The sequence below is a fragment of the Centroberyx gerrardi genome, chromosome 11 (genome assembly GCF_048128805.1).
Source record: "Centroberyx gerrardi isolate f3 chromosome 11, fCenGer3.hap1.cur.20231027, whole genome shotgun sequence".
NCBI lineage: Eukaryota > Metazoa > Chordata > Actinopteri > Beryciformes > Berycidae > Centroberyx > Centroberyx gerrardi.
The window spans coordinates 667,617-687,616 of NC_136007.1; the positions used below are offsets into that span (position 1 = coordinate 667,617).

General features: G+C 46.9%; 2 protein-coding genes across 2 annotated transcripts in view; both read left to right on the top strand.

Moving 5' to 3' along the window:
* The window catches only part of ndufa2 (NADH:ubiquinone oxidoreductase subunit A2), a 3,821-nt gene extending 1,354 nt beyond the window's left edge, over positions 1–2,467 (top strand). Inside the window, exon 3 of the mRNA XM_071915642.2 lies at positions 2,165–2,467. Coding sequence (XP_071771743.1) covers positions 2,165–2,256 — 92 coding nt within the window. The 3' untranslated portion in view covers positions 2,257–2,467. The remainder of the gene's footprint in view (positions 1–2,164) is intronic.
* Positions 2,468–5,517: 3,050 nt separating this feature from the next.
* Positions 5,518–20,000, top strand: part of ik (IK cytokine) — a 19,632-nt gene continuing 5,149 nt past the window's right edge. Inside the window, 16 exon segments of the mRNA XM_078286778.1 lie at positions 5,518–5,655; positions 6,996–7,062; positions 7,201–7,293; positions 7,498–7,557; positions 9,891–10,058; positions 10,222–10,336; positions 11,114–11,184; positions 11,520–11,566; positions 13,629–13,670; positions 13,673–13,791; positions 14,447–14,555; positions 14,856–14,895; positions 15,636–15,828; positions 16,900–16,918; positions 17,433–17,515; positions 17,683–17,771. Of these exon segments, the coding sequence (XP_078142904.1) occupies positions 5,646–5,655; positions 6,996–7,062; positions 7,201–7,293; positions 7,498–7,557; positions 9,891–10,058; positions 10,222–10,336; positions 11,114–11,184; positions 11,520–11,566; positions 13,629–13,670; positions 13,673–13,791; positions 14,447–14,555; positions 14,856–14,895; positions 15,636–15,828; positions 16,900–16,918; positions 17,433–17,515; positions 17,683–17,771 (1,325 nt within the window). The 5' untranslated portion in view covers positions 5,518–5,645.

Genomic DNA, 20,000 nt, shown 5'->3' on the forward strand with positions numbered 1-20,000 from the left:
GAAGTGTGTGCACGAGCTCGAAGGCGCGTACATGCGCCGCTAGACGCATGCACACAGAGAACTGAAAGAAGCTACAACGGTTAGGTAACAGATCAAAGACCGAAAATGTATCGTTAGATCCGACAGAGGCACTTGCTGCTGCAACACTCTCTGTTGTGTGTGTGTGTGTGTGTACATGCGTCTAGCGGCGCATGTACGCGCCTTCGAGCTCGTGCACACACTTCAGACGAGGTGCGCGCTGACGTGAACACGGCTTTGAGCTCAGCGGCTACAGTGAAGATTTCGGCTAAAAAAAGGGTGTAAATGACGTCTTTTCAAGTCAACTTGGGATCTCGGGGCTTCCGGAGACTTGGATTACGCCGGACGAGCTGCATGGAGCCATTTTATGGGTTATTTTCAGTTGTTTTTTTACGTTTTAAGACAAGTCCCCAGGAACTTCGGTTGTTTAGGAGAATGCTGCAACGCTGTTTTGCTGTGGAGCTCCAGGACTGTTTTGTGGACTAAGAAACACCCGACTTTCCATCGGCATGGGGGTGAGTAGATAATGACTGAATTTTCATTTTTGGGTGAACTATTCCTTTAAAGTTTTCCAGACCGAATGTTTCAGGACCGGTGAGTTTCAACAACATGTTTGGTTTTGTCGGTCCAATCTGTTCCAAAGTGAAGAGAACAAAACTGCAGTAAAAGGTCATTTTTCTCCACACAGTTGTTAAAGCCAGATGTATTTTTAGACTACAAGGATAAATGTTTTCAGTCGTGGTTTTTTTATACGATTGAGCCATTTGACATTTTTGGTGGTAGGATCAGAAAAATAAATGAATGCTACAGAACAAATCTGTAGACAGAACACACCGACTTCAAAATGCATTTTAAATCCATTTTGGTCGTTTTCTGGTCAGATTTTATTCTCTTGAGGCTCTTATTTTGAAGTCCAGCAGGATGAGCAGTCAGTGAGGCTGCAGCAGCGTTTCTGTCCCGGTTCCTGCACATGCTGCGGTTTATATGAAAAATATTTACATTTAGCGGTGAGTTTGTGCTCGTTGTTCAGCGCCGGCTCTCTGATTGGTTCAGCTGTCAGCTCTCTGATTGGTTCAGCTGTCAGCTCACAGACGGTCTTTAGACATAAAGGGCTGACATAATGTTGTGGATTAAGTTTTAAAATCTGATTATTGGGTTTTCTGCATTAGAAGTGATCCCCAGTGATCTGCAGTGACTTTTTTAATAGAACTAAACTTCATTCAAATCCAAATTTGTTTAAATAACAACAGTTAAATAATAATTTGTTCTTTTTCATTTTCTGAAGTTCCACATGGAGCTTTACCTTGTTGTCGTTCTTTCTGTCAAGCTGCTATTGCTCTCTCCAGCAGTAATAACTCTAACATATATATACTAGTATCTACTATATAAATACTAGTAATGTAGTGTGTAGGGCAGTGGTTCTCAACGTGGGGTCCGGGGACCCACTTCAGCATCATTTACAAGAAGTGAACACAGAGAATGCAGCAGACTGATGTTCTGATCAGTTTCTCTGTTCTCTCTCTACCTGCAACACAGTCAGGGAGTTCTGGACTGAATCATCTGACAATAAAAATATTCTCACATTTGGCTCCGAGAGACAAAATCTCATCAAATGGGCTCTGTGGCTCTGATGTGGACTGGATCAGGGTCCTGGATATGAAAACAGTAGAGAATCGCTGCTGTAGGGCTTCTGAACAGCCAGCAGATGGCAGAGTGAACCACAGACCTGCAGCACCAGGTCTGCGGTTCTGAACCAAGCGGCCAAAACCACCGGCGAATTGTGAAGCCAATCAGGAAGCAGGAAGCAGGAAGCAGGCGGCGAGTCCTCTAACAGCCAGAAAGACTCCAGACCGCCATGAAGACCACAAACCAACTTCTGATAAATATAAATCAAGAGGTTTTGGTCTCAGCAGCTAATTTCACTTCTTCTGTCTGTCTGTCTGTCTCTCTCTCTGTCTGTCTCTCTCTCTCTCTCTCTCTGTCTGTCTCTCTGTCTGTCTGTCTCTCTCTCTGTCTGTCTGTCTCTCTCTCTCTGTCTGTCTCTCTCTCTCTCTCTGTCTGTCTCTCTGTCTGTCTGTCTCTCTCTCTGTCTGTCTGTCTCTCTCTCTCTCTGTCTGTCTGTCTCTCTCTCTCTGTCTGTCTGCAGAGTTTGGGAAGGAGCGGAGCGTCGGCCTGGACAACATGACAGCAGATCAGGTGGCCAAAGCTCTGGAGACGGTGGTGCAGTCCAGACCTTAACCCCACCCCCCTGGAGACAGTGGTGCAGTCCAGACCTTAACCCCACCCCCCTGGAGACAGTGGTGCAGTCCAGACCTTAACCCCACCCCCCTGGAGACAGTGGTGCAGTCCAGACCTTAACCCCACCCCCCTGGAGACAGTGGTGCAGTCCAGACCCGGACACTTCTTGTCTGTTGTAAATCTGTTGATAATAAACCTGAATATTAAACCACGTCTGTTTGTTTGTGTTTGTTTGTTTGTTTGTGAAACTATTTCACAAGAAATGTTTCCTGAAAGCTGTTTACATTTTGTAAGAAATATTAAGTTCAGTCTGAGAAACTGTCTCCTGTCAATCATCCTGTTCTCCTGCATCTTTAGTCAAGTCACTCAAAGGTGCATTATTTACCCATTTTCAAACTTGTTGAGTAATATATTACTATATTGTGTAATATATTTTAGTGGGAAATTATTACAACAAACTTAATGATATAAAGTGAGAGAAGGTAAAACTGTCCAGTGCAGCTTTAAAGAACAAACTGCTTCAATAGACAATATAAATAACTAAATAGAAACCAAAGGCCCATTAAATAATTGTATTCATTTCTATGATGACAGCGGTGACCTCATGAATTCTAACCTGTGATGTCACTGCTCATGGTACTTCACCATGTTCTGGTGCGTCTTCACCAGGAGGCAAAACTCCCAGAGGAGCAGAAGGGGCAACTTGCAGTACTTTGCACTGTTGTCATGCAGTACTTTGTTGTTTTGCAGCAGTTCCATCATTTGCAGTGATTAGCAGAACCAGGCAACAATTAGTAATTACCAGTTCAGACAGGAGGTCTTTAGTGAGGTCACCGGAGGCGGGGCTTAATCGCTCTTAGGGCAACTGTTTCTCAGGAAGGTCTTTCTCAGGAAGGTCTTTGTGCGAGAGAAGACAGACTTCTTCTTTCCACAAGGTCGAGTGGTGGAGGACGGAGAGACCGCATCGACCTCACTCTTGTCCTCACTCTTGTTTTCACTCTTGTCCTCACTCTTGTCTTCACTCTTGTCTTCACTCTTGACCTCACTCTTGTCTTCACTCTTGTCTTCACTCTTGACCTCACTCTTGTCTTCACTCTTGTCTTCACTCTTGACCTCACTCTTGTCTTCACTCTTGTCTTCACTCTTGACCTCACTCTTGTCTTCACTCTTGTCTTCACTCTTGACCTCACTCTTGTCTTCACTCTTGTCTTCACTCTTGACCTCACTCTTGTCTTCACTCTTGTTCTCACTCTTGTCTTCACTCTTGACCTCACTCTTGTCTTCACTCTTGACCTCACTCTTGTCTTCACTCTTGACCTCACTCTTGTTTTCACTCTTGTCCTCACTCTTGTCTTCACTCTTGTCTTCACTCTTGTCTTCACTCTTGACCTCACTCTTGTCTTCACTCTTGTCTTCACTCTTGACCTCACTCTTGTCTTCACTCTTGTCTTCACTCTTGACCTCACTCTTGTCTTCACTCTTGTTCTCACTCTTGTCTTCACTCTTGACCTCACTCTTGTCTTCACTCTTGACCTCACTCTTGTCTTCACTCTTGTCCTCACTCTTGTCTTCTACGTTCTTGCCGTAGCGGAACAGACTCATAAAGAATCGTTTGAGTCTCTGAGAACGCCGTTTGCACTTGTGAGGCTTAGTTGGTGGTTTGGAGGAGGAAGGCGTGGCCTCTGGCAGAGCGGCCTCTCTCTGGTCCTCAGCCAGTACTGGGGAGCCTCTGGGCTCATCTGGACCCAGGACTGGGGTGAGACACTTCTCTAGCTTCCTCTTCACAGTTTCCTCTGCCAACAGGTAGACGCTGGCGGGAAGAGGCATCGCCGTCCCGGGGGCGGTTTCTCTTGCCGTCTTCAGTAAAACAGAGTCTGACTGGCTTGTGTCAGCCGGCAGGATCCTGTTGCTCAGGCAGCTCTGGTTCTCTATCAGAGTGCGGACTCTGTCTGTGATCTCCCGAGAGACCGAGCGGACGGCTTCATCGGACAGCGCCGTCTGCGGCCTCTCCGTCTGGACGCCGTCCTCCTTGGAGGCGGGCTTCTCCCCGATGTCCTCCACTGCGGTGTACGTGACCGGGTCCGCGGATTCGAAGAACCTCGATGGAGAGGAACCGTCCTTCATATCAATGAACGAGACCCTGACGACGGGAGTCGGACGATCCTGGGTGACGAGGCTCAGCGGAGAGCCGGGCAGACACACAGCTGTGGCCAAAGTCCTTGAACGGCCGGGTCTCCGTCTCCCTCGTCCGTCTTTGCTGTCCTTCATTATGGACACCAGGGTCTGTTCCTTTGAGGCCTTCTGCTTTGGTGCTTTGCAGATTTTGTTGAACCGCTTTTGTCGGGGCATAAACAGCTTTGGACCGGGAGGAATCCGGTCCTTACTGCCGTCCTCACTCTCTCCGATGTCCTCTATCAGAGTCGACCAGGAGGAGGAGTCATTTTGGGAGGGGGAGCCAGCGCTGGATGGGACGGTGCTGGCTATGGAGGCCAGGCTGGTCGAGCCGCCGGCAGAAGACGGGCTGTCTGCCGGGACGGGGCTGGAGGAGCTCCCCCCGGCTGAGTCAGACTCACTTCTGAAGAAGGAGCCGGGTCCTGAGGAGGAGGTGATGGTCTCAGGGTAGTTGCTGGAGGTCAGGGAGCCCCTGGGGGGGCTGGTACCACTCTTACCAGCACTACAGCACTTGGCAGGACAGAAAAATTGCAGCAAACGCTGCTTCAGTCCCTTTTTATCTGTAGATCTGTTTTCCTTCATGGCGAGCTTCTGATCGGCTTCCTGTTCATGTTCTGAGTCTGCAGTATTCAACAGAACCACAGCAGCTGCCCAGACGCCTGCTTTTATTGCCTGGGACTGTGATGTCATAATGGAGTGATGATGTCACAAGCCCCCTAATTCGAATGGTGTGCTTATATTGGTCGGAGTGGAGAATGACGTCACAATGGAGGCTGATGAGAATTCTGGAATGGTGTCCCTTTGTTTTTCTTTGGGCTGACTGGAGAGTGACGTCATAATGGTTTAATAAGCTTTCTGCAGACAAATGTTTAGCTGGAGAAGAGAGCATCATACATGTTACATGTTACATGATACACATGTAGAATAAAGACGGAAGGACAGCGAGTGGAAAACCAGTGTCGAGTATTTTGTGTGTGTGCGTGCGTGCGTGTGTGTGTGTGTGTGTGTGTGTGTGTGTTTGTTTGTGTGTGTGTGTGTGTGTGTGGGGGGGGGGGGGGTCGGTCTTCCGGAAACGACGCGGCATCACAACAGACGGGGTTCCGCTGGGGAAGCTCGCGCTGCAGATAAAAAAAACAAAACGCTGTCTGTAATTTTCTACCATCGACGACAATAAACACGTTTTTCTACGGAACGGAGAGACCGAACTCTTCGCCGAAATGCCCGAAAGTAAGTCTGAGCATCGACAGCAGCGCAGTTCGCTAGCCGGCTAGCCACATAACGTTACCGGCGGTATCCCAGCTAGCTGGCTAGCAGTTAGCATCCTTCGTTAGAGCTAGCTAGCTTTAGCTGAAGTCGGTCTTCAATTCAACAATGCTCGGTCTGATTCCAGAACGGACTGAAGGTGTTGATTCAGAGAAGAAGCGTTATGTTGTGTTTTTACTCTAATTAACTCGTTAAATCTGCCTCTTCACAGCCAAGCTCTGTTAGCCTAGCCTAGCCTAGCCTAGCCTAGCCTAGCTCGTCGTCAGGTTTAGCCCCGACACTTTACCTCGTCTTGCATGGAGAGAAGGCGAAGACAAAAACAAACAGTTTACTCTACAGACTCTTCTTCTGTCGTTTAATGGCGCTGTCCAACTTCTTCTACGCCGTTTATTTCCAGTTCCCTTCGGTCATTTTAATGGATGTTTTGGTTAATCATTGTGAATGTAGCTAAACAGATGAGGAGTCGGTTGATGTCTGTCTGTCACATGCATACATTTAATGAAACTCTGATGTTTCACTGCAAGACATGAAAAGTACATAATTAATTTGCATAATATGGTTCCTAGAGTCTGATGTTCCCACAGTGACCCTGTGTGTGTTTGGCTGTTTTAACCTCCATGACAACACACTGACTCACCTGTCTGTCAGGAGGCAAATCAACAGATTTAATTCTGCCTTGACACTGACAGACCAGAACAGAACAGACCAGACCAGAACAGAACAGACCAGTCTACGAAACCCAATCTACAATCCCAGACCTTCCTCTGTCTGACTGAACAGTTTACAGCACTGCAAGATGAAGTTTTCTTCATGTATTTTCTGCCTGGCTGTTGAAGCATGTTGTGACCCACATGTATGTGTCAGTCACATGACACACGAGGTGCTAGACTGCTGTTGATGGACTTGAATGTGTTTTATGCAGTAAAACCATATAAAGCCTCTGCTGTGTTCAGTCTTACACAGCATATAAGAATAATGTCTGGGCATAAAGTAGGCCATAACTTGAAAGATGAACATTTATGAAGAATCCACAAACCAAAATGTCCCAATAACATTCAATAGAAGAACAACCATGAAATAAGTATTCATATTTTATTAAAAAGTTCCTTAATGCCAGATCGGTCGGGACCTCCTCACACTCAAACTTCAGCCTTTGAAAATGTGAATTGAAATTGTTCAAGGATTGATTCCTGTTCATTCTCAAGGATGTGCAACACCAAAGGAGAGGTCAGAGGTCAGAGGGGTCAGAGGTCACTGACTGAGGTTACTGTCTGCAGCGTACTAACTTGCTGTCTTGTCTCCAGCTGAAAGCTACTCGAACCCTCTGGCTCCTGATGGCCACGAGCTGGACGACCACCGGGCCGCTCTGCAGTGAGTAGGGGTGTGTGTGTGTGTGTGTGTGTGTGTGTGTGTGTGTGTGTGTGTGTGTGTGAGAGAGAGAGAGAGGGAGAGGCTGATTTTATGTTACGGTGATTGACAAGTTGTTCAGCCAATCCCGTGTCTCCTCAGGTCCAAGCTGACCAATGATGACTTCAGGAAGCTGCTGATGACGCCGCGCTCCGCCCCCTCGTCTGCGCCGCCCTCCAAGTCCAGACATCATGAGTGAGTGATGATGATGATGATGATGATGCTAACAGCTAGCGCTCCCCATTGGTTCTAATGACAAACACTAACATCTCCTATCAGTCCTGGTGAAATAAAATCTGCTCTTTTCTGGAGAAAATGAATCAATCTAAACAGTGATGATGATGATTATGAAGACGATGATGATGGTGACTGTAGTGATTGGACCTTTTTTTCCCCCAGGATGCCGAGGGACTATAACGAGGATGAGGATCCTGCAGCGAGGAGGAGGAAGAAGAAGAGGTGAGCGTGGAGGCGGACATGACATCACACTGCTGTTGTTATTGTTGTTGTTACAGTTCTGATTCTGTGTGTTACGGTATAATAGAGACATTATCATAATCCGAGGCTGTGGCCGGAATGGATCACTGTCTGCGTTTTCGGGCACTAATACGTACGTCAGACATTTTTTGTTAGTGTCCAAATCGTAAAATGATATTGTGGAATGATTTTGAGGGCACTACATATTTCCCACAATGCACTGTAATATCTAGTGAACAAGCCTGGTCACTAAAACCATGAAAGTATACCAAAATGCAGTGCGAGTCTGTCGTCACCTGGCCGTTACCAAGCAACGAAGTTGTAACCCTTCTGTGGTTTTATAATGACGGCATCCTCTTCTTCACCAAACCTCATTTACTAACGCAAGTAAATAAACTTTTTTTAGTACCAAAAAGATGTCAAGCTATTCTAAAGATGTTTTCTTGTAACTGCCAATTCATAACTAATTATAAGTGCACGTTTTGTTACTCTAATTTGAGCTCGTTAACGCTAACATTAACATTAAGGTCTGTTGTTCAGAAAGGTTTTTTATCTCTAGCTGCAAGTTATACGGTACACAGCTTATTGTAACGTGTGTTTTGTTAATGTCAGCTAGTGAGAAGTCCAAAATATTTATTCACCGACATAAGGTCAGAAAACAAGAAACAGTTTGTGAACAGTTTGAACAGTTTGTGAACAGTTTGAGAACAGTTTGAACAGTTTGAACAGTTTGTGAACAGTTTGTGAACAGTTTGAACAGTTTGTGAACAGTTTGAACAGTTTGAACAGTTTGAACAGTTTGTGAACAGTTTGTGAACAGTTTGAACAGTTTGTGAACAGTTTGAACAGTTTGAACAGTTTGTGAACAGTTTGAACAGTTTGTGAACAGTTTGAACAGTTTGAACAGTTTGAACAGTTTGTGAACAGTTTGAACAGTTTGAACAGTTTGTGAACAGTTTGAACAGTTTGAACAGTTTGTGAACAGTTTGAACAGTTTGAACAGTTTGAACAGTTTGTGAACAGTTTGAACAGTTTGAACAGTTTGAACAGTTTGAACAGTTTGAACAGTTTGTGAACAGTTTGAACAGTTTGAACAGTTTGAACAGTTTGAACAGTTTGTGAACAGTTTGAACAGTGTGAACAGTTTGTGAACAGTTTGAACAGTTTGAACAGTTTGAACAGTTTGTGAACAGTTTGAACAGTGTGAACAGTTTGTGAACAGTTTGAACAGTTTGAACAGTTTGTGAACAGTTTGAACAGTTTGAACAGTTTGAACAGTTTGAACAGTTTGTGAACAGTTTGAACAGTGTGAACAGTTTGTGAACAGTTTGAACAGTTTGAACAGTTTGAACAGTTTGTGAACAGTTTGAACAGTTTGTGAACAGTTTGAACAGTTTGAACAGTTTGAACAGTTTGTGAACAGTGTGAACAGTGTGAACAGTTTGAACAGTGTGAACAGTTTGTGAACAGTGTGAACAGTTTGTGAACAGTTTGAACAGTTTGTGAACAGTTTGTGAACAGTTTGAACAGTTTGAACAGTGTGAACAGTTTGTGAACAGTTTGAACAGTTTGTGAACAGTTTGAACAGTTTGTGAACAGTTTGAACAGTGTGAACAGTTTGTGAACAGTTTGTGAACAGTTTGAACAGTTTGTGAACAGTTTGAACAGTGTGAACAGTTTGTGAACAGTTTGTGAACAGTTTGAACAGTTTGTGAACAGTTTGAACAGTGTGAACAGTTTGTGAACAGTTTGTGAACAGTTTGTGAACAGTTTGAACAGTTTGTGAACAGTTTGTGAACAGTTTGAACAGTTTGTGAACAGTTTGAACAGTGTGAACAGTTTGTGAACAGTTTGTGAACAGTTTGAACAGTTTGTGAACAGTTTGTGAACAGTTTGAACAGTTTGTGAACAGTTTGAACAGTGTGAACAGTTTGTGAACAGTTTGTGAACAGTTTGAACAGTTTGTGAACAGTTTGAACAGTGTGAACAGTTTGTGAACAGTTTGTGAACAGTTTGAACAGTTTGTGAACAGTTTGTGAACAGTTTGAACAGTTTGAACAGTTTGTGAACAGTTTGTGAACAGTTTGAACAGTTTGAACAGTTTGTGAACAGTTTGAACGGTTTGTGAACAGCTCCACCCAGAGGCTGAAGCCTGGGACTGCAGCTGTCAGTTATTTCATCATCCTGTTGGCCTGCTGTCGGGAAATATAATTGCTAATAATAATATAATTACTATTGATCTGTTAATATGATCTGATCTTATTGATCATATGACCTGATCTGTTAATATGATCTGATCTAATTGATCGCTCCAGCTACTACGCCAAGCTGCGTCAGCAGGAGATGGAGCGGGAGAGGGAGCTGGCAGAGAAGTACAGAGACCGAGCGAGAGAGAGACGAGACGGAGTCAACAAGGACTACGAAGAGACCGAGCTGATCAGCACCACCGCCAACTACAGAGCTGTGGGGCCTACTGCTGAGGCGTGAGTACTACTGCTGATACTACTGCTACTACTGCTAATACTGCTGCTAATACTGCTAATACTACAGCCAACTACAGAGCTGTGGGGCCTACTGCTGAGGCATGAGTAGTACTACTTGTTCTGTGTACTTGTACTAGTACCAACAGTCTTGTCCTGTGTGCAGCGACAAGTCGGCAGCAGAGAAGCGTCGGCAGCTGATCCAGGAGTCTAAGTTCCTGGGAGGAGACATGGAGCACACTCACCTGGTGAAGGGGCTGGACTTCGCCCTGCTGCAGAAGGTGAGGGGGGGGGGGGGCAGACAGAGAGACAGAGAGAGAGAGGAAGAGAGAGACAGGGGAAGAGAGAGAGAGAGACAGGGGAAGAGACAGACAGACAGAGAGAGAGAGAGAGACCGAGAGAGAGACAGACAGACAGAGAGAGAGAGAGACATAAACAGAGAGACAGACAGAGGAAGAGAGAGGAAGAGAGAGACAGACAGTCAGAGAGAGAGAGACAGACCGAGAGAGAGACACAAACAGAGAGAGAGACAGAGGAACAGAGAGAGAGAGACAGAGAGACAGAGGAAGAGAGAGAGACACAAACAGAGAGACAGACAGAGGAAGAGAGAGACACAAACAGAGAGACAGACAGAGGAAGAGAGAGGAGAGGAGAGAGAGACAGACAGACAGAGAGAGAACTACTGCTAGTCTTTCCTCTGTATATAGAAATAGAAATCAAACCACACAGTTCTGGTTTCATCTGAACACAGCAGACTTTATTTGTCATTTTGTTTTTATTTTATTTCATCATATTTCTTTGTTTAATAGATATATACAGTATATATATTTTTTTGTTTGTTTTCTGCAATGTATATGTTTGGCAACATGTACTCCGGTATTTCATGCCAATAAAGATATTTTGAAATGAAAATTGAATTAATAGAAGACATTAGATCGTATTTAATCTAATTATCTAATTGTACCTCTTTTACATACTGGATGTTATTGTTAACAACGGTTGATTGTGTGTGTGTGTGTGTGTGTGTGTGTGTGTGTGTGTGTGTGTGTGTGTTCCAGGTGAGAGCAGAAATCACCAGTAAGGAGAAAGAAGAGGAAGACATGATGGAGAAAGTGCAGAAAGAAGTGAAGTACGGATCTGAAACTACAGCTGTTCAGTAACTCAGTTCAGTTTGTTAAAGCAGGAGAGAAGAAGAAGTGAAGATGTTTAAATCTGACCTGTCTGTCTGTCTCACCTGTCTGTCTCACCTGTCTGTCTGTCTCACCTGTCTGTCTGTCTGCCTGTCTGTCTGTCTCACCTGTCTGTCTGTCTCACCTGTCTGTCTGTCTGTCTCACCTGTCTGTCTCACCTGTCTGTCTGTCTGTCTCACCTGTCTGTCTCACCTGTCTGTCTGTCTCACCTGTCTGTCTGTCTGTCTGTCTGTCTCACCTGTCTGTCTGTCTGTCTCACCTGTCTGTCTGTCAGGAAAGACGTGGAGCCGGAGGAGAAGATTGAGTTTAAGACTCGACTCGGTGAGTCTGTCATCCAGTACTAGTTACTGCCAGTTAGTACTAGTCAATACTAGTTAGTACTAGTCAGTACTAGTTACTGCCAGTTAGTACTAGTCAATACTAGTTAGTACTAGTCAGTACTAGTTACTGCCAGTTAGTACTAGTCAATACTAGTCAGTACTAGTTTGTATCAGTTACTAGTAGTTACTACTGGTTAGTAATAGTTAGTACTAGTTATTGTTAGTTAATACTAGTTCAAGTCATACTGTCTGTACGTTTAAAGGTTTATTCCACAGTCTGTTTTCTACTGAATGTTTCATCAGCTGAGACTCTGCAGTAACTCTAGATACAGAAGTGATGAAGTGATGAAGGCTCCTCTCTTCTCCTCCTCTCCTCCCCTCCCCTCTTCTCCTCCTCCTCCTCCTCCTCTCCTCCTCCTCCTCTCCTCTCCTCCTCTCTCCTCTCCCCTCTCCCCTCTCCTCTCCTCCTCCTCTCCTCTCCTCTCCTCTCCTCCTCCTCCTCCTCCTCCTCTCCTCTCTCTCTCTCTCCTCTCTCCTCTCCTCCCCTCTCCTCTCTTCTCCTCTCCTCTCCTCTCCTCCTCCTCTCCTCTCTCCTCTCCTCTCTCCTCTCCCTCTCCTCTCCTCTCCTCCTCCTCTCCTCTCCTCCTCCTCCTCCTCCTCTCCTCCTCCTCTCCTCTCCTCTCTCCTCTCCTCTCTCCTCTCTCCTCTCCCCTCTCCTCTCTTCTCCTCTCCTCTCCTCTCCTCTCTCGTCTCCTCTCTCCTCTCCCCTCTCCTCTCTCCTCTCTCCTCTCCTCTCCTCCTCTCCTCTCCTCTCTCCTCTCTCCTCTCCCCTCTCCTCCCCTCTCCTCTCTCCTCTCCTCTCCTCTCCTCCTCCTCTCCTCCTCTCCTCTCCTCTCTCCTCTCCCCTCTCCTCTCCTCTCCTCTCCTCTCCCCTCTCCTCTCCTCCTCTCCTCTCTCTCCTCTCCTCTCCCCTCTCCTCTCCTCCTCTCCTCCTCTCTCCTCTCCCCCTCCTCCTCTCCTCTCCTCCTCTCCTCTCCTCTCTCCTCTCTCCTCTCTCCCCCTCCTCCTCTCCTCTCCTCTCCTCCTCTCTCCTCTCCTCTCCTCCTCTCCTCTCCTCTCCTCTCCCCTCCTCTCCTCCTCTCCTCTCCTCTCCCCTCTCCTCTCCTCCTCTCCTCCTCTCTCCTCTCCCCCTCCTCCTCTCCTCTCCTCTCCCCTCTCCCCTCCTCTCCTCTCCTCCTCTCCTCTCTCCTCTCCTCTCTCTCCTCTCCCCTCTCCTCTCCTCTCCTCCTCCTCCTCCTCCTCCTCTCCTCTCTCCTCTCCTCTCCTCCTCTCCTCTCCTCTCCTCTCTCCCCTCTCCTCTCCTCCTCTCCTCTCCCTCCCCTCTCCCCTCTCCTCCTCTCCTCTCCTCTCTCCTCTCTCTCCTCCTCCTCTCCTCTCCTCTCCTCTCCCTCTCCTCTCCTCCTCTCCTCTCCCTCCCCTCCTCCCCCTCTCCTCCTCTCCTCTCCTCTCTCCTCTCTCTCCTCCTCCTCTCCTCTCCTCTCCTCTCCCCCTCCTCTCCTCCTCTCCTCTCCCCTCCCCTCCTCCCCTCTCCTCCTCTCCTCTCCTCTCCCCTCCTCTCCTCCTCTCCTCTCCCCTCCCCTCCTCCCCTCTCCTCCTCTCCTCTCCTCTCTCCTCTCTCTCCTCCCCCTCCCCCTCCCCCTCTCCTCCTCCTCTCCTCTCCTCTCCCTCTCCTCTCCTCTCCTCTCCTCTCCTCTCCTCTCCTCTCCTCTCCCCCTCCCCCTCCTCTCCTCCTCTCCTCCTCTCTCCTCTCCTCTCCCCCTCCTCCTCTCCTCTCCCTCTCCTCTCCCCCTCCCCCTCCTCTCCTCCTCTCTCCTCTCCCCTCTCCCTCCCTCTCCTCTCCTCTCCTCCTCTCCTCTCCTCCTCTCCTCCTCTCCTCTCCTCTCCTCTCCTCTCCTCCTCTCCTCCTCCTCCTCTCTCCTCTCCTCTCCTCTCCTCTCCTCTCTCCTCCTCCTCTCCTCCTCTCTCCTCTCCTCTCCTCCTCTCCTCCTCTCCTCCTCTCTCAGGGAGGAGTATTTATCGTGTTGTGTTCAGGTCCGGTCAGACGGAGAGAATGAGCTGTTCCTCCCAGGCAGGATGGCGTACGTTGTGGATCTGGACGATGAGTTCACTGACACCGACATCCCGACCACTCTGATCCGCAGCAAGGCCGACTGCCCCAGCATGGAGGTGAGACGGGCAGAGAGAGAGACGGGCAGGCAGAGAGACAGGCAGGCAGGCAGAGAGAGAGACGGGCAGGCAGAGAGAGAGACGGGCAGGCAGAGAGAGAGACGGGCAGCAGAGAGAGAGACGGCAGGCAGGCAGAGAGAGAGACGGGCAGGCAGAGAGAGAGACGGGCAGGCAGAGAGAGAGACGGGCAGGCAGAGAGACAGGCAGGCAGGCAGAGAGAGAGACGGGCAGGCAGAGAGAGAGACGGGCAGGGCAGAGAGACAGGCAGGCAGAGAGAGAGACAGGCAGGCAGAGAGAGAGACGGGCAGGCAGAGAGAGAGACAGGCAGGCAGAGAGAGAGACAGGCAGGCAGAGAGACAGGCAGGCAGAGAGAGAGACGGGCAGGCAGAGAGACAGGCAGGCAGGCAGAGAGAGAGACGGGCAGGCAGAGAGAGAGACAGCAGAGAGAGAGACAGGCAGGCAGAGAGAGAGACGGGCAGGCAGAGAGGACAGGCAGGCAGGCAGAGAGAGAGACGGGCAGGCAGAGAGAGAGACAGGCAGGCAGAGAGAGAGACAGGCAGGCAGAGAGAGAGACGGGCAGGCAGATCGATGCCTTACCACTAAATCATCTCTCTCTCTCTCTCTCTCTCTCTCTCCCCCCCCCCCCCCCCCACAGGCCCAGACTACTCTGACCACTAATGACATCGTGATTTCCAAGTTGACTCAGATTCTGTCTTATCTGAGACAAGGAACCAGACACAAGAAGCTCAAGAAGAAGGACAAAGGTAACAACTGCTGCCACCAGTACTGCTACTACTATTACATCTAGTACTACTACTGGTACTGTTACTACTACTATTACCAGTACTGCTACTACCGCTACAGCAGTGATAGTGCTATCAGTGCTGGTACTGTGCAGCAGTAAGCAGTCAGTCCATGACAGAAACAGCTGATAACAATAAACTGTCTTTATTGGTTTTGATAGAGGATTAATATTACATCAGTGAGGCAATTTACTCTGGAGACGACATGAACACCCTAATATGTGTGTGTGTGTGTGTGTGTGTGTGTGTGTGTGTGTGTAGGTAAACTGGATGAGAAGAAGGCTCCTGAGGCTGATCTCAGGTCAGTACAGAATCCAACAGCAGAACAACCAGCTGCAGCATTACAGCTGTGATTCTGATCAATACTGATGATTCTGATCAATAACTGATGATTCTGATGATTCTGATCAATACTGATGATTCTGATCAATACTGATGATTCTGATCAATACTGATGATTCTGATGATTCTGATCAATACTGATGATTCTGATCAATACTGATGATTCTGATCAATACTGTGATCATAGATGACGACACCGACAGGAAAATATATAGAACCACTTCCAATAGTGCAATTGTCACTAGTAATTAATAGTCACAATAGTGATTATTAATTATGAGACCTGGAGCTCCCACAGTGTTTTTCACTGCTGATGAATGTGATGATTAAAACAACTCACTGAACATCCAGCAGGTGAGAAGCTGCTGCAGCCTCTGGGCTTCAGGTTCCTTTATGAAACTGATGGATGAAACCAGTGATGTCACTGTAACTGTCGACTGACTGTATCTGTACGCTCACTTCTGTGTGTTTACATCTTTTTAGTGTTGTTTTCCTTTTTTTTCAGAATACATACACACATACACACAATATATATACATGCAAAAGAACACAAACCAAGTAACAGTAAAGGCACAAAAACAAGAAACCCCAAAAATGAAATGACAAAAAAACATGTACATTAGTTTTGTGAATATAACTGTATCTAAAACACTATCTGCACAGTAGAGTGAATGACCAGCCGTGTTTCGGTGTTTTCAGCATCTTTGACGACATCGGAGACTACATCCCCTCCACCTCCTCCAAACCCCCCCCCAAAGAGAAGGAGAGACACCGGGAGAGGGAGAGAGAGAGAGACAGGGAGCGAGAGAGGGAGAGGGAGAGAGAGAGGGAGAGGGAGGAGGACAAGAGGAGGCACAGCTACTTCGAGAAGCCGCGAGGAGACGAGCAGCAGGTCCGTCCGTCTTTATTTCTCTGGTTTGTCCGTTTGTTTGAGGTCACGTGACCTCAGGCGGGTCCCTGTCATGTGATCCATCAGGCGGGATCTGGATCAGCTGGTTGTGATGGAGAGAAGAAGAACTCTACTGTGACACTTTCATTTGAGCATTTTTTCTGAAACTTAAAGGATGCGGCTGGTGTTTTTAAACACATTTCTTATTGTCACCAAATCCTATGAAAAGTCACCAATGTGTTTGCTCTCCTCTCGTTACTTTCCCACTTCCCACGTTCCATTTTCAGCCTTCAAACTGGAAGTCAGTGGCTCCAATTGTAAGATAAAAACCTTTAAATACAGCTCACAGAGACATAGTTTCACTTTTAAAAATCTCTAACTGTTACCATGAAAAGTCAGACTGTTGTAGTTTTTACCAAATCAAATTCAAATGGGAACAAACTCTTCATTACGCCGGGGACTATTTTCTGTGCTACGGAACTACTTTCCTGAGATTCTCGAAGTGTTTACGGTCGGCTTATTAAGTTGTTTGAGGAAAAAGTCGTCCGGCCCGGTGCATCGTGATGATGAAATATGCTGCAGAGCAGCAGCATGGCTCTGTGACGGGTTTTAATAGTTTTTAATACAATGCAGTTCTCTGGCTGCTGGGACATGAGGCTGCACTGGGCACCGCTACATGGACCAGACTTGTTAGCAAAACAAATTCATCGCTGATTTTGTTATTTTCATAGGATTTGTTGACGGTAAGAAATGCATTAAAAACACCAGCCTGATGCTTTAACTTGCTGACGGACGTCGTTCTTCACGATCGCTCTGTGAACAACAAGCTTTTAAAAATGGCGGCGGAGGAAAGCTGCTGCCCAAGAGTCCTGAACGGGACCAGGGAGGAAGTGATGCGGTTTTGTCGGTTCAGTCTGGACAGGAGACGCTAGTGAAAACACTCGTGTGGACGGAAAACGTTCGACATGAAAACGCCGTTTTCAAATTTACATAGTGTGGACTGGAACTTAGTCTTCCTGCTGTCTATTCTGTTGTACTAACTGTCTGTCTGTCTGTCTGTCTGTCTGTCTGCAGGCCATGGAGATGGAGACAGGTAAATCACTTTCTCTTGTTCCTTTATTTCTTTTTAAAAAACGGTTCAGTTGGTCCTTGCTGTCAGAAACTGTTTCTGGTTCATGCAGAAGAGTCAAATTCACATTCCACTGCTTTCACTTCATTCACTTTCATTTCATTTTGTAATAAGTTAGACTCCTCCCCCACCAGTCCAGACTCCTCCCCCACCAGCCCAGACTCCTCCCCCACCAACCCAGACTCCTCCCCCACCAGCCCAGACCCCTCCCCCACCAACCCAGACCCCTCCCCCACCAACCCAGACCCCTCCCCCACCAACCCAGACCCCTCCCCCACCAACACAGACTCCTCCCCCACTAGCCCAGAATAACTCTGTCTCTCTCTCTCTGTGTCTCTCTCTCTCGCTCTCTCTCTCTCTCTCTCTCTCTCTCTCTCTCTCTCTCTCGCTCTCTCTCTCTCTCTCTCTCGCTCTCTCGCTCTCGCTCTCTCGCTCTCTCTCTCTCGCTCTCTCGCTCTCTCTCTCTCTCTCTCTCCAGGTCCAGGTTCTGTTAGAGAACAGATCAAGATGATTAATGAGAAGTTTGCCGGAGCGGCCGGCAGCCAATGGCAGGGCCAAGACACATATCCTTCTGCTTTACTATTGGCCACACAGCTCAGGGGGGCGGGGCTTCATCTGAGACAGAGATGTGACAGTAGCAGTAATTACACCGTTAGAGGTGGTAGTAGCAGTAGTATTACTGTAGTATTACTGTAGTATTACTGTAGTATTCCTCCTTAACAGTGTGTACTGCAGGTCAGAGGAGGGACAGCAGTAAGGAACAGCTGGGAGATTTCTTCGGCATGTCCAACTCCTACGCTGAGTGTTACCCTGCTACGTAAGACACACACACACACACACACACACACACACACACACACAGAGACAGACAGACAGACACACACACACACACACACACAGAGACAGACAGACAGACACACAGAGACAGACAGACAGACACACACACACACACACACAGAGACAGACAGACACACACACACAGAGACACACACAGAGACACAGACACACACACAGAGACACAGACACACACACAGAGACACACACACACACACAGAGACACACACAGAGACACACACACACACAGAGACACAGACACACACAGAGACACACACACACACACAGAGACACACACACACACACAGAGACACACACAGAGACACACACAGACAGACACACACACAGAGACACAGACACACACACAGAGACACACACAGAGACACACACACAGAGACACACACACACACAGAGACACAGACACACACACAGAGACACACACAGACACACACAGAGACACACACAGAGACACACACACACACACAGAGACACACACAGAGACACACACAGAGACACACACACAGAGACACACACACACACAGAGACACAGACACACACACAGAGACACACACAGACACACACAGAGACACACACAGAGACACACACACACACACAGAGACACACACAGAGACACAGAGACACACACACACACAGAGACACACACAGACACACACACAGAGACACACACAGAGACACAGACACACACACAGAGACACATACAGAGACACACACACACACACAGAGACACAGACACACACACAGAGACACACACAGAGACACAGACACACACACAGAGACACACACAGAGACACAGACACACACACAGACACACACACACAGACACACACAGAGACACACACACACACACAGAGACACACACAGAGACACACACACACACACAGAGACACACACAGAGACACACAGAGACACACACACACACACAGAGACACACACAGAGACACACAGAGACACACACACACAGAGACACAGACACACACAGAGACACACACAGAGACACAGACACACACACAGACACACACACACACACACACACACAGAGACACACACACACACACACAGAGACACACACACACACACACAGAGACACAGACACACACACAGAGACACACACACAGACACACACAGAGACACACACACACACACACACACAGAGACACACACACACACACACACAGAGACACACACACACACACACACAGAGACAGACACACACACAGAGACACACACAGACACACACACACACACAGAGACACACACACACACACACAGAGACACACACACAGACACACACACAGAGACACACACAGACACACACACACACACAGAGACACACACACACACACACAGAGACACAGACATATTTCTATGTATATTTTGTAAGTTGTGATATGAAGTGTTACTGAAGCTGCTGACATCAGACTACACTGAAGATTAAGTGGTAGATCACTGCAGATCATTATAGATCATTATAGATCACTGCAGATCATTATAGATCATTATAGATCATTATAGATCATTACAGATCACTGCAGATCATTATAGATCACTGCAGATCATTATAGATCATTATAGATCACTGCAGATCATTATAGATCATTATAGATCATTATAGATCATTACAGATCACTGCAGATCATTATAGATCATTATAGATCACTGCAGATCATTATAGATCATTATAGATCATTACAGATCACTGCAGATCATTATAGATCATTATAGATCATTACAGATCACTGCAGATCATTACAGATCACTGCAGATCATTATAGATCATTATAGATCACTGCAGATCATTATAGATCACAGCAGATCATTATAGATCATTATAGATCACTGCAGATCATTATAGATCATTATAGATCATTACAGATCACTGCAGATCATTATAGATCACTGCAGATCATTATAGATCATTATAGATCATTATAGATCACTGCAGATCATTATAGATCATTATAGATCATTATAGATCACTGCAGATCATTACAGATCATTATAGATCATTATATATCACTGCAGATCATTATAGATCACAGCAGATCATTATAGATCATTATAGATCACTGCAGATCATTATAGATCACTGCAGATCATTATAGATCATTATAGATCACAGCAGATCATTATAGATCACTGCAGATCATTATAGATCATTATAGATCACTGTAGATCATTATAGATCATTATA